The following is a 13,550-nucleotide window of genomic DNA, read 5'->3' on the forward strand; positions in this document are numbered from 1 at the left end:
TAAAACAAATAAGTGTATCGACTAAACAAGATCCAATTACACAATACAACAATAAAACAAGAGTTCGTACAACTAGTTAACAACAAGTAAGCCAGGCAAAGAGGAAGAGTAGTGTTTCCTGAAGAAGTGGGTTTTCAGCCTGCGGCGAAAGATGGGCAGTGACTCTGCTGTCCTGACACCAGTGGGAAGTTCATTCCACCACTGTGGGGCCAGAACAGAAAAAAAGTTGTGACGCGTCGATTGACCAGAAGGACCCTTGAGTGACGAGGCAATCAGTCGCCCCGAGGTGACGTACCGCGAAAGACGGCTTTTACCGTGATAAATGGCATATTTAGTAGTCGCCGATTGATCAATCCCATCGGTAATGCACCGTGGAGTGGAGAAGTATAAATGAAGTTGAGCACTTGGTGCTGATGCGTTGCCGAGTCCCTGCTCGCACCCCCACCCCTCTCACACACACACACACACTCTCTCTCGCCTTGGATATACTGGAACGCTCATCAATACTAAATCTCAACTAACCTTGTATGTAACCAAGCTGTTACTGTTGTCATCTCGAATTGATTGAAATCCACGTGGGTTGCTATCTGATTAGAGTAGCGATCTCTCTCGTGGATATGTTTTCTATCCAAATGCGCATGTATCATTATTGATTTTTCGTTAAGTGCCTGTATGGCCATTTCACTGCAGAGACGATCAGCACCAGCTTTAAACGTTTCTTGCTTTGGTGTCTCTGTGTGTGTGTGTGTGTGTGTGTGTGTGTGTGTGTGTGTGTGTGTGTGTGTGTGTGTGTGTGTGTGTGTGTGTGTGTGTGTGTGTGTGTGTGTGTGTGTGTGTGTGTTCAGCTGAACGTTTTCTGTTACGTCTGTTATAATATTATTATTGCATTTAGGCTATGTGCAATAATGCAACTGAAAGTCAAAGTTCAGAGTCGTTATATATGTTGTATCCTACTGGCTCAGCTGCCATAGAGGAGCCCCCACCGAGAGGACATAGCACCTCTGTCCTACTCCTCCTGTTCGACACCCTAGCTCAGAAGCTTGTGAGCTTGTAGATCTATTAAAGCATTTTTACTTTGATTGTATATACATCTGTACTTTTCCTCCAGTAAGATTACGACAAAAAATATATATATATATTTATTTATTTTCCTTTTTTTTTTTTTTTCTTCACAGCACCAGGAGATATCATTTTTCGAAGATTTAGACTTTAATCCACTTCCTGGTTAACTTATGACTTCAAAAGCCTGTATCTCTGCTCCTGTGTACTTTTTTTTTTACAATGTATTTTTGACTATTTTCAACTGGCTGCAACTATGGAACGGATTACCGAATGTTTTAATTGTTTTTCCCCCGATTATACGAGACCTCTATGTGTGTAATGAGGGGATCACCGTCCTCACGGTGATCCCCTCATTACACGCATAGAGTAGTTCACCAAAAAAATTACTTATTTTCTATCAATTACACACCCCATGGTCATCAAATTGTTGGCTTAGGAATGCGACAAAAACAAAAAATCTTCAAGAATTCAAGGCTTCATGGGGTGTGTAATGGATAAAAAATAAGTCATTTTTTTGGGGCGAACTACTCCTTTAAGTAAAAGAAAATACTCCTTCCTCCACCGGTGCCATAGCCGAGCGCTCCCGGTTCTTATCGGTTCTTTCTTCACCTTCACTCGAGGCTTTTACTCACGCTGAGGCGAGCATCACCGAATATCTTATTCATCCCTTTTCTCCCGTTCAGCGATCATATTTTGTTGACACGGCAATTGGAAGATTTCCCTATGCCCGCTGTGTGCCATCCGTCTTCATCCAGACAGCTGAGAGTTCATGTATGGGCAGAATATAGAATATGATTCATGGCTCGCCTACGCCCAGATGATTTATGTGTGCAGCGTAGGGTATCCAGCCTCATCTTCTAATGGCGTAACCCCAGTCATTAACCCATTAAGACCTGAGAAAGCCGTGGACCCCCATCTCAAAATATTTCGTTCCAGGGACCCCCCCCCCCCCCCCCCCCCCAGAAGCAAAGATTTTAGTTAAAAATGTTCCCTTAAAAAAATATATATATTCATAGATTTGCAAAAATGTTCAAGATTTTTCAAAGATATCAGATCTACAAGCTCAGACAATGTCATGCTACTATATCAGTGGTGCTCAAACCTTTTCATGTCAAGGACCCCCAAAATGATATGTATTCGGCCGCGGACCCCCATCTAAAATATTTAGTTCCAGGGACCCCCAGAAACAAAGTTTTGAGTAAAAATTGTTTGCTTAATATATATATATATTCAAAGATGTGTACACATTTTTTGCTATTTTTGAATAGCCAAAGTATACCATTTGGTTAAAGTGGTTAAAATGATTGTGACACTATATTAACTACTTTTGCTGGGGACCCCCTGGTACCCCTGGGACCCCACTTTGAGAACCAATGTGCGATGTATATATATAGCTAAAATCTAAAATGACACGGACGTGTTCCCGGTCTTAAAGGGTTAAGGAAAAATGATTCTGGGTTGGTTGGGAGGGGAGGGGAGGGGCGAGAGGGTTGCGGACGGGGCGGTACTGACACAGGTGAATAAACGCCAGATGATTTACGATGACATCATTGCTTCCTGTTATTGACGGCGTGCTGAGAGAGCTCGACACGAGCAGCGGTACACGCATATAACCACCTGAAAGTGGGCTTGTGAGTTATGACCGCCATTATGGACCTAACTGACCCTCCCACTGGGTGACTGACCACCGCTCACTCAGCACAGGGGGGAGAGGTAAGGACAGTTTTGGAGAAGCAAAGCACTTTTTTATTTTAAACCTATAGTGTCCTGGGCCCGGACCGCTGGTGTTAGTACAAATATAACTCAACACAACTGTGGTGGTTGTATTTGGTCTCCCTGCTCTTCTATAGAGCCATCTATCCCACCCATCCTGAGGTTGGGTGAACAAAATATTTTGAGATTCAAGATTGCTTTATTTGTCATTTTGTTTTCCATCTGCAAGCAGTGTTAGAAAAATATACGAAATGATGTGTTTCTCCTAGTAAAAGACAGCAGAATTCATAAAAGAATAAAAACAAACAAAGTGCAGAAACATAGCCTGAAGAAAGTGTTCCGCATCCTTTCTGTCGAGGCTCTGATGCTCCTGTAACGTTTCCCAGACGGCAGAAGGGAGATCAGGCTGTGATGGGGGTCCGCGGCCAAATACATACAATTGTGGGGGTCCTTGACATGAAAAAGTTTGAGCACCACTGATATAGAAGTTTTTTCAAAAAACTGTTAGGATTTAGAAGACATGTGTAGAATCAGCCTCAGGTCTTAAAGGTTTCATGATATTAATTTTCATTATTTTTTTATGTTTTTTAGTTTTGTTTCATGACCTCAATTACACCCACAAAAACTTTGAACATTCAGTGGATTGTCTGTGGTCTGTTTTTTTTTTTGAATATTTAGGCTTAAAAAAGTGCTGGGATTGGCCCCTGGACTTTGATGTCACAGTCCGTTAATTCCGCCCCCTCTCCTCCCCTCCCCTATCCTTTTCCTTTGGGGGGGGGCGGAGTCGAGGCCATGATTGACAGGCAAAATCCCTCAACAGCGACACCCACAGGCAAATAGTTTTTTTTTTTTCATTGCAGCTGAAAAGGCCTCAGAACACAGAGAGAAAAAAAAACTGCCATGGCTCACTGGAGTGGATTTTTCAGTTAAAACATTTTGATACACGTTTGAAGGACCATGATGAAGACTTTTAACGTTTTGTAAATCTGAATGTCATGCAACCTTTAATGGGTTTTTTAAACAAGCTTCCCAATGCGTTGTTCTCTCCTTAGGAGGAGATCAGTCCTCTGGAGAACGCCATGGAGACCATGCAGCTGACCACGGAGAAGATCAGCACCATCGTGCAGAGGCACCTCAACGACCCCAACCTCCCCATCAACCCCCTCTCCATGCTGCTCAACGGCATCGTGGACCCCGCCGTCATGGGCGGCTTCGCCAACTACGAGAAGGTAAAAACCCTTTAGTTGTACGGAAGTTGCTCCGTACTAGAGATGCAGTGTTGATTTTGACAGAAAACTTTGATTTAGTTTTTAGTCATAATCTTTTGAATCAAATTCCATTTAGTTTTAGTCATCTGAAATGTTTTAGTTTTTGTCTAGTTTTAGTTGACTAAATATCATAAGATTATAGTCGACCAAATCTACAGTTGATTTAGTCGACAAAAATGTATTTTGATGTATTACACTTGGTTACATGCTCAAAATAGCCGATCTACAAGCTCACAAAGTGTCGCAGCGCGAAGCGTTATGAGTTTGTAGATCTGCTATTTTCAGAGCGCAACACCCGAGCGCAACCAAACATAAAATGACATGTCTTAGTTCTACTGGATCTCTTCCCCACCAGTTCCTCCATTTTTTTTTACATTTTATTCTAGTTTTTATTTGTTGACGGAATTGTCAATATATTTAGTCTTAGTTTTAGTCATCGTAGCTTAGTTTTTATTTAGTTTTCGTCAGGGAAAAAAGGTAGTCGACGTCAAAGTTGTAGTCGACGAAATCAACACTGTAGAGATGAGTTGCATTTTTCCATCTACTGTACAAGCTCCTGTTTTTTTTTGGGGGGGGGATATTAAAAAATAGGAAGTTTTGAACTTGTAGGTTAAAAACTAAAATAGCATTCATACCAAATTATTTGTCATCGTCTTTTCTTGTTTTATATTTTATAGTTGTTTATACTCTGATTTGTTTATCATTTTACTAGGAATTCCAATTAAAAAAAAAGTAAAAAAAAAAAAAAAAGTAAAATAGCAAGTATCGAGCTTGTAGATCCAAAAATTGCAGAAATAGCCCTTTTTTTGTTTGTTTTTTATTTCAAATTAGGAAGTTGTGAAGTTGTAGATAAAAACATTTTTGATAATTGTGAGCTTATAGAGAAAAATAGCAAATATACATGCTGTGGAGCTATTTTCCGTGAAGGGATTTGGTGTAGAGGGAAAATAATACGTTTACCGATTATAGACCCCTGAGGTACCCCGGTGAAAAAAGTGTATAGGGTTATATAAGCAAAGAAAAAATATAGATTAGAGTAGTTAATGACATTCTGTTCTATTATAGAATATAAAATAGAACATTTTCACCTTTCAATAGGAACAGAAGATGCAAGGTCCACACATAACAGAGCTGTATAGTAACATATTCATGTTCCTATTCTCCGTAAAAAAAATATGTCTAGAAGGCCTTTCAGGCTGTTTGAGTGCACGTCGCTGTTAAATCCGCACACCTCAGCAAGTTCACAAAATGTCAAACCCCAGTCCGTTTTATGTTTTTCGGCCGCGCGTTCGCCATTCACGGCTCGTTGCGAAGGCTTTCAAAGGCTTCCTCCTCGAAACTTCATGCATATTCCATGAGCCCCGAGCTAGCACCGTGCCATCAGGCCCGATAACAACGTTTTTTCATCATCGTCACCCCGCTTTGCCCGCGCATTGTTTGCCTCATAAAAGTCATAGGCCATTAGGAAAGCTGGTGTTCATTTGATGTGAGCCGGGGCCCCTTCCCCTCGCTTGAAAGCCCTTGTACTAGTTATGTACCGTGGTTCTGCCTAATTTATGCTCCGGCGTGTTCGACGGCGCCGTGCAGTCCCGGAAATAGCCCGGATTTACTTGTAAATCGGGCTATTTCTGCCGCACGCCCATTAAATAGCCGATTTAGCTCACAATGCGCGCGATGTGACGCATTGTGAGCTTGTAGATCTGCTGTTTTCGAACGTTTTTTTTTTTTTTTGAAACATAATGAGTACTTTTACTTTTGGTACTTTTAAGTTCATTTTTATGCCAATACTTTTGTACTTTTACTAAGTAAAGTAAATTTTGAATTCCGGACTTGTTATGGAGTAATTCTACATTGCAGTATTGATACTTCTACTCAAAAACAAAATGTGATTACTTTTTCCACCACTGCCACAAAGTATAAATCTGGCTTTATTATCCCCTTTGCAGCGTCCATCAGCTGGTTCTATCCCCCCCCCCCCCCCAGTGGTTTATGGGTTAGGGCGTCCTGCTCCACAAGCAGCTCATCTGTGAGAGAGGAAACTCTCTTACCTCATGTTTGCCTATAAAACACAGAGTCACAGGCAGTTGGTTGCCATTATATATCAGTGTTTTGAAATGATTTAATTTTTTAGGGAGATGAACCGCTGAGTTTATGAGACGGAGGAGAGTGTTTGTGAATCTTTCACCCACCACCACCCCCCCGGGGTGATTTGTAACTTACGTATGGGAGGGGTAGTGGAGTAAAGTTGTAAAGGGGGTAGAATTCTGCCAGAACCCGACCCGACGTTTTCGGGCCGGGACGAAAATGTATGCTTCTATCGTTGCTGTCCGGCAGAAACCTTGTATCTCCACGTTTCAACTTGTCATGTTTTCTTGTAAATGAATGCCCTACTTCATCATACAAGAGTGTCGCACAAAAGTAGTGAAAATAGCAGATCTACAAGCCTGTAACACCTCGCGATGCGAGCCGTTGTGAGCTTGTAGATCAGCTAATTTCGCTATTTCAAATCGGGGGGGAAAAAAACGTTTTGGAGTTACACGGTATCCGTCCTAGAAAATGTATGTTCGGTACCTGTTTACAGTCACCCCCATATTCACATTGGCCTCTCCTCAATCTCTCTCTCTCTCTCTCTCTCTCTCTGTCTCTCTCTGTCTCCTACAGGCCTTCTTCAATGATAAGTACATGCAGGAGCACCCTGAGGACCTGGAGAAGATTGAGAAACTGAAGGACCTTATCGCCTGGCAGGTGAGACTCACAGACCTCGCGCACTGGACGCCAATCTTCTCTCTGTGTGTGCGTGTGTGTGTGTGTGTGTGTGTGTGTGTGTGTGCGTGTGTGCGTGTGTGCGTGTGCGTGTGTGCGTGTGTGTGTGTGTGTGTGCGTGTGTGCGCACGTGCGTGTGTGCATGCATGTAAAATATGAGCTGTATATATATATATATATATATATACACCTGGCCATGCTGAATAGTGTGAATTACTTTTCATGTCGCCTATGTGGTCGCATTTACGTCTGAAAAGGTGTGTGTGTGTGTGATTGTGCGAGTGTGGAGTGAGGGTGTGGATATACAGTATCTGGGTGTCAAGTGTTGTAAGTCCCATTTTCTCTGTGTGCGTTTGTGCGTGTGCGTGTAAAATATGAGCTATATATATACACCCGGGCCATGCTGCTGAATAGTGTAAATTACTTTTCATGGTCGTATATGTGCTGGCATTTACGTCTGAAAAGGTGTTCACCTCACTAGAAGCACCAGCTGCAGAGAAAAGCGTGCTCCCACGCACGTGTCACTAGACGGAGAGCGCTCCTCTCGCAGAGGTCGAATAACAGCACCGTCGGGGGGGGAACTCTCTCCCTCAGGTGCGAGAAAAGCAAGCCGCTAACGGTAACTAACCCATTAAGACCGGGGAAGCATCTCTGTCATTTTAGATTTATTTGGCTATTAAAAAATAGCAGATCTACAAGCTCATAGCGCGGCTCCGAGTGCCGCGCTATGAGCTTGTAGATCTTTTTTTTTTTTTATCGTGGAAAATGTTTGGATATATCTTTTTTTAAAGCGAACATTTGTAACTCAAATCTTTGGTTCTGGGGGGTCCCTGAAAACAACATATTTTGAGATGGGGGTCCGCGGCCAAATACATATCTAAAAATGTTTTCTAAATCCTAACAGTATGTTGCTCTTATCAGTGGTGCTCCAACTTTTCCATGTCAAGGATCCCCAAAATGATATGTATTTGGCCACGGACCCCCATCTCAAAATATGTTGTTCCAGGGACCCCCAGAAGCACAGATCGGAGTTAAAAATGTTTGCTTTAAAACATACTGTATATATATATTCAAAGATTTGCACACATTTTCACGATTTTTCAAAAATAGCAGCTGTACAAGCTCATAGCGTGGCACTCGGTGCCGCGCTATGAGCTTGTATATCTGTTATTTTTTGAATAGCCAGAGAAATCTTAAAATGACACAGATGCGTTCCCGGTCTTAATGGGCTAAACGGAGCGGGGGGAAATCTGTGTCAAAAAGTTCAGTGGGTATAATAGTGTGTGTGTGTGTGTGTGTGGAGTGGAGGGTTGCTGAAGCAAGCAGAGAGAGAGCGAGAGAAGATGAAGGTTTTGCGTGCGCTGCACCCTCCCCTCCCCGGGGCCTCCATGGAGGAAGTGCATACGCAGCAAAGACGAGAGGTGCGTGTGCACGCCGGCGAGCACACGCACACACCCCGTACCTATGCCTGATTTATGCCGGAAATACCAAATATTTTCGGTATGCACCAATACCGACTTGCCAGTATCAGTGTTGGAAAGTACATGTACTCAAGTACTGTACTTAAGTACATTTTTTTGGCTATTTTTACTTTACTTGAGTATTTCCAATTTTCAATACTTTTACTTCTACTCCACTACACCTCAGAGGCAAAAATTTTACTTTTACTCTACTACAATTATTTGAAAACTCTAGTTACTTGTGTTACTTTGTGAAACGTTCATTAACCACTTCAGCCATGGCTATCGGAAAATAGCCGATGTACAAACTCACAACGCGTTGCTTAGCGACGCGTTGCGAGCTTGTAGATCTGCTATTTTCAAAGGATTTGTATACATTTTTGAAACTCAAGTCAATTTTGAATGCAGGACTTTTACAGTACTTGTAACAGAGTATTTCTACATTGCAGTATTGATACTTAGATGTAAAATGTTAGTACTTTTTCCACCACTGGCGAGCATAAATCAGGCTCCCCCGCACTAGACGAATGAACACGCCACACACTACCATGCAGGTTCTTTCTCACTTTCACCAGAAGGGTCTTGGATCAATAATCTCGTTCTTTCCTCTCGAGCCGATGTCCTTGGTTTCCTAGGGGATAGGAAAAGCATCCGCCGTAGGCGATAAGAGAGGGTCCATGAACTATTCGTGATGTTGTTTATATTCCAACCATCCCATGATGCGAGCAGTGAATACACTGGAGTGTACCCACTCTGCTGCTCCTCCACGATAATCATCTTATTACACGGGGACGACATGTTTTTCATGCCTTGTGTTCGGCTTCTGTGGTTTTAACCCTTTAAGACCGGGAAAGCATATTTTGTGTCATTTTAAGATTTCTTTGGCTATTCAAAAATAGCAGATATACAAGCTCATAGCGTGGCACCGAGTGCCGCGCTATGAGCTTGTATATCTGCTATTTTTGAAAAATCTTGAAAATGTGTGCAAATCTTTGAATATATATATGTATTTATTTTTATATATATATATTATATATATTTTTTATATATATGCGATTTTGTTTTAACTCAAATATTTGCTTCTGGGGGTCCCTGGAACAACATATTTTGAGATGGGGGTCAGCGGCCAAATACATATACTTTTTGGGGTCATGAAAAGGTTGATCAGTGAGAACCACTGATTATACTGTAGTAACATAAGTTTTTTTCAAAAAACTGTTAGGATTTAGAAGACATTTGTAGAATCCCCCAGAAGCAAAGATTTGAGTTAAAATGTTTGATTTAAAAAAACATATATTCACATTATATGTTTTTTCATGTTTTTTTCTAAAAATAGCAGATATACAAGCTCATAGCGTGGCACTCGGTGCCGCGCTATGAGCTTGTAGATCTGCTATTTTTGAATAGCCCAAGTATAAGATAATGGTTGTAGTGGTTAACATCTAAAATGACAGATGCGTTCCCGGTCTTAATGGGTTAAACACAGAAACGAGGGTTCGGATACACATGGGAGCTTCCTTTTGTCCCGTCAGTTTCATTTCCCACAGAAAGAAGAAATTAATTTAATTTGGTGGAGGGGAACGTAGCTTTTTTGTTTTGGCCCCTTTCTGCTTGTTTCAAAATAAATAGGTCATCTTGGCACTCTGCTGTCTCCTGGTGAACTTCATCTGATTATGAATAATCTTCTCTCTCTCTCTCCAAAGAGCTTGTTTTGCCTCCTGGAGCGTCACATTACAGGAACGTTATCCCGTCTCATTTCCTCACGCCCCTGTCTTTTTAACATTGTACTGCATTGGTTCTCAAAGTGGGGTCCAGGGGTGCTTGGAGGGGTTCCAGGGGGTCCCCAGCAAAAGTAGTAAAATGTAGCACCACAATCATTTTAACCTCTTTTTTCCATTTATATGTTTTGTTTGAAAATATTTTAAAAATATTAAAAAATATATATAATTTAGATTTTTTTTAAAACATAAATCATCTCTTCTGGGGGTCCCTGGCACAAAACATTTTTCAGATGCAGGTCCGTGGCCAAACATTGATCAATTTGGGGGTCCTTGGCACGAAAACGTTTGAGAACCCCTGTTGTACTGCACACAGCCATTTCCAGGTCCTCACCAAAGAAATGTTGAGCTCAGAATGAGCAGATTTTAAAGCCCAACCATTATGGGATGTTTGAGACAGATACAAATACGATACTTAAAAGGCTGCTTTCTTATACAGATAACTCTTAACAAAGAATATTAATGAATACATTAAATTATAGATATTAAAAAAAAAAAAAATCAAATATAAATAGTGAGATAACCATCAGTAGTCTACTGTAGGTTGGATATCAATTATTTGTATCTTATATTTCAACAAGGGAATTCAAAGTCCTTTACACGAAACAGTAAGACAGTGAAAAAAGTTTGAATACAGTAAAAAAAATAGTTATTACAGAGAATAGCGAAATAAAACGGATAAAAATAAGCTAATAAAAGCACAGTGCAGCACAACAAATGAACCCAAAACCCTCAGTGGGAAAAAAAGACAGCGGCAAACAGAAAAGTATTCAGCTTTGATTTAAAAGAACTGAGAGTTGTAGCAGATCTTGCAGTTTTTCTGGGAGTGTGTTCCAGATATATTGTGGTGCTGCTGTGCTGTGCATCAAAAACTGAACGCTGCACGTTTAGTTGTGACAGTGGTGGAAAGTAACGACGTACATTTACTTAAGTACTGTTCTTAAGTGCAATTATGAGGTATTTTTTACTTTACTGAAGTATTTCCAATTTTCATTACTTTTTTTTTCCACTCCACTATTTATTTGAAAACTGTAGTTACTAGTTACTTTGTAGATTTTGATTATTATTACAAAACCTACAGTACTGTAACCACTCCAGCTTTGTATACGTACATTTCGGCCATTTGAAAATAGCAGATCTACAAGCTCACAATGCGTCGCATCGCGACACATTGTGAGCTTGTAGATCTGCTATTTTAAAAAGGACATTCTGCAAGATGAGTACTTTTGCTTTTGGTACTTTAAGTACATTTTGATGCCAATACTTTTGTACTTTTACTCAAGTAAATTGAATTCCAGACTTTTACTTGTAACAGAGTATTTCTATATTGCAGTATTGATACTTTTACTTTAGTAAAACATGTGAGTACTTTTTCCACCACTGCGTTTAGTTGTGATTCTATAGACAGAAAGTAGACCCATGTTCCAAATGATCAGAGCAGAATGCTCGCCAATTATGACATATAGGGCCCAGAATATGGCCGTTAGGCTTCAATGGGTCCACACTATACCTTATCAAATGCTGTGATTTTTTTCAAGAATATATATCATTTTGGAGCTCCTTGACATGGAAAAGTTGGAGCACCACTTATATAGCAACTTACTGTTAGGAGTTAGAAAACTTTTTTAGATATGTAATTGGCTGTGGACCCCCATCTCAAAATGCTTTGTTCCAGGCACCCCCCCAGAAGCAAAGAATAGAGTTAAAAATGTTTGCTTTAAACAATATATATTCAAAGATTTGCACACATTTTCACGATTAAAAAAAAATAGCAGATCTACAAGCTCATAGCGCGGCACTGAGTGCCGCGCTATGAGCTTGTAGATCTGCTATTTTTTAATAGCCAAAGAAATCTAAAAATGAGACTATGCGTTCCCGGATTGAATGGGTTAATTCCTTCCTTTTGCCGCAGGAATTCAAAATACTACTGCTGGTTTCATTCATCTAACATTTTTGGATATTATTATTTGATGTTAATAAATCACCTTAACAGCTTGTTTGGAGTAGAAACACACAGTTCCTGCCGAAGCTCAGCCTCACAGCGCTGCTTTTAAATGTTTTGCATTTTGGGAAGAAGTAGTTGCTACATTCTTCTTTGATCGGGGTCCACCAGGGGTCCATCCATGGCCCCCCTCATTTTCTTGAACAACAAAGGAGACCATCTGCACTCACTAAAGTTTTAAATGTCTTTAATGTGCTGCGGCAGCAGCAGCAATCACAAACGTACACATTTCGACCTTCTGGCCTTCTTCAGCGTCGCTGCTTACATTTTAAACTTTGTTCGCGAGTGCGGATGGGTTCCTTTGTTGTTGGAGTTGTTAAGAATCTGCACCCGTGGTTTGACCTTAAAACTCATTGAGTTGAGCGGGCCGCCTGTTCTCTGATGTACTGTAGTCTGTATCCCCTAATTTTCTCCCTATACTCCAAGTCTCTTTGCCGAAAATAACCAATCTACAATGTGAGCTTGTAGATCAGCTATTTTTTTGTGAATATTCACCTGTTTTTGACAGCATGTATGCCTGTACTATGACCCAGAATAGGGATGCTAGTGTTCTTCATGTTGTTAAAAAAGACTGTTCTGCATCAGAGGGGTCGTGGTGAAATGTCACACTGCCTTTCGTAAAGGAATAGTTCACCCAAAAAAGTACTTATTTTCTATCAATTACACACCCCCATGAAGCCTTGAATTTATGGAGATTTTTTAGTTTTTGTCGAATTCCTATGCCAATAATTTGATGACCGGGTGTATTCCTGGTGGGAGACACAACGAGTCTCCTTTGCGTCTCCTACCGGATACATTAGCGTCTCTCCGCCGGTAAAAAACAAAAAAAATCTCCATGAATTCAAGGCTTCATGGGGTGAGTAATTGATAGAAAATAAGTATTTTTTTTTAGGTGAACTACTCATTTAAACTGATCTGAATTCCCCCAACCATTGGTAGCTATTAGGAAGGGTATATTGGCTTTATGATTTCGAATCACATTTCCGTCGAACTTTACAAGCTATGTCTCGGCTTCCGAGTAAAGACTTGAAAGGGTTCCTTCTTGGCAGCGGTGACGGGGTTTCGAAAGAGGAATGTCTTTCACATTCTGTTGAGTGAGTGTTTAAAAAAAAAGGCCCGAGCCAAGACGTCGCTTCCTCCGGCAACAAAAGGAGTGATTGTAAACTGTCATGTTCCGTTCACAACAGAGACGTGACACCGCAGACAACCCACGCCCCCACACAAATTTGAATTATTTGATTTGGATCTGCACAAAAAGCGCAATACATAAAAATAGATCCAAACACTGAAGGTTACATTACGGTCACACCAGATACAACTGCTGCAAATACCTATTAACACACAGAGGAAAAAAGATAACACTTTTTTTCTTTTTCTTCCTCCCGCTTAGCTAATCAAGGATATATGAAACATTCCAGACTGCCCATGATATTTGAGACAGAACAGTATTTAGACAACGTTTTTGGCATTTTGCAATCCTCCCGACTGCAGGCCACAGAGCCAT

At 40.8% G+C, this 13,550-nt stretch overlaps 1 protein-coding gene across 2 annotated transcripts in view; it reads left to right on the plus strand.

The window, feature by feature from the left end:
* Positions 1-13,550, plus strand: part of dock1 (dedicator of cytokinesis 1) — a 480,313-nt gene that overhangs the window by 420,421 nt on the left and 46,342 nt on the right. For both annotated transcript variants that reach the window (XR_014602336.1, XM_084079253.1), the window contains exons 45-46: positions 3,828-4,004; positions 6,705-6,788. Coding sequence is in view for 1 of the 2 variants with exons in the window: in XM_084079253.1 (XP_083935379.1) it covers positions 3,828-4,004; positions 6,705-6,788 (261 nt within the window). In the remaining variant the exon portion in view is untranslated. The remainder of the gene's footprint in view (positions 1-3,827; positions 4,005-6,704; positions 6,789-13,550) is intronic.

This window comes from Gymnoscopelus microlampas (assembly GCF_963454915.1).
Source record: "Gymnoscopelus microlampas genome assembly, chromosome: 14".
Classification (NCBI taxonomy): domain Eukaryota; kingdom Metazoa; phylum Chordata; class Actinopteri; order Myctophiformes; family Myctophidae; genus Gymnoscopelus; species Gymnoscopelus microlampas.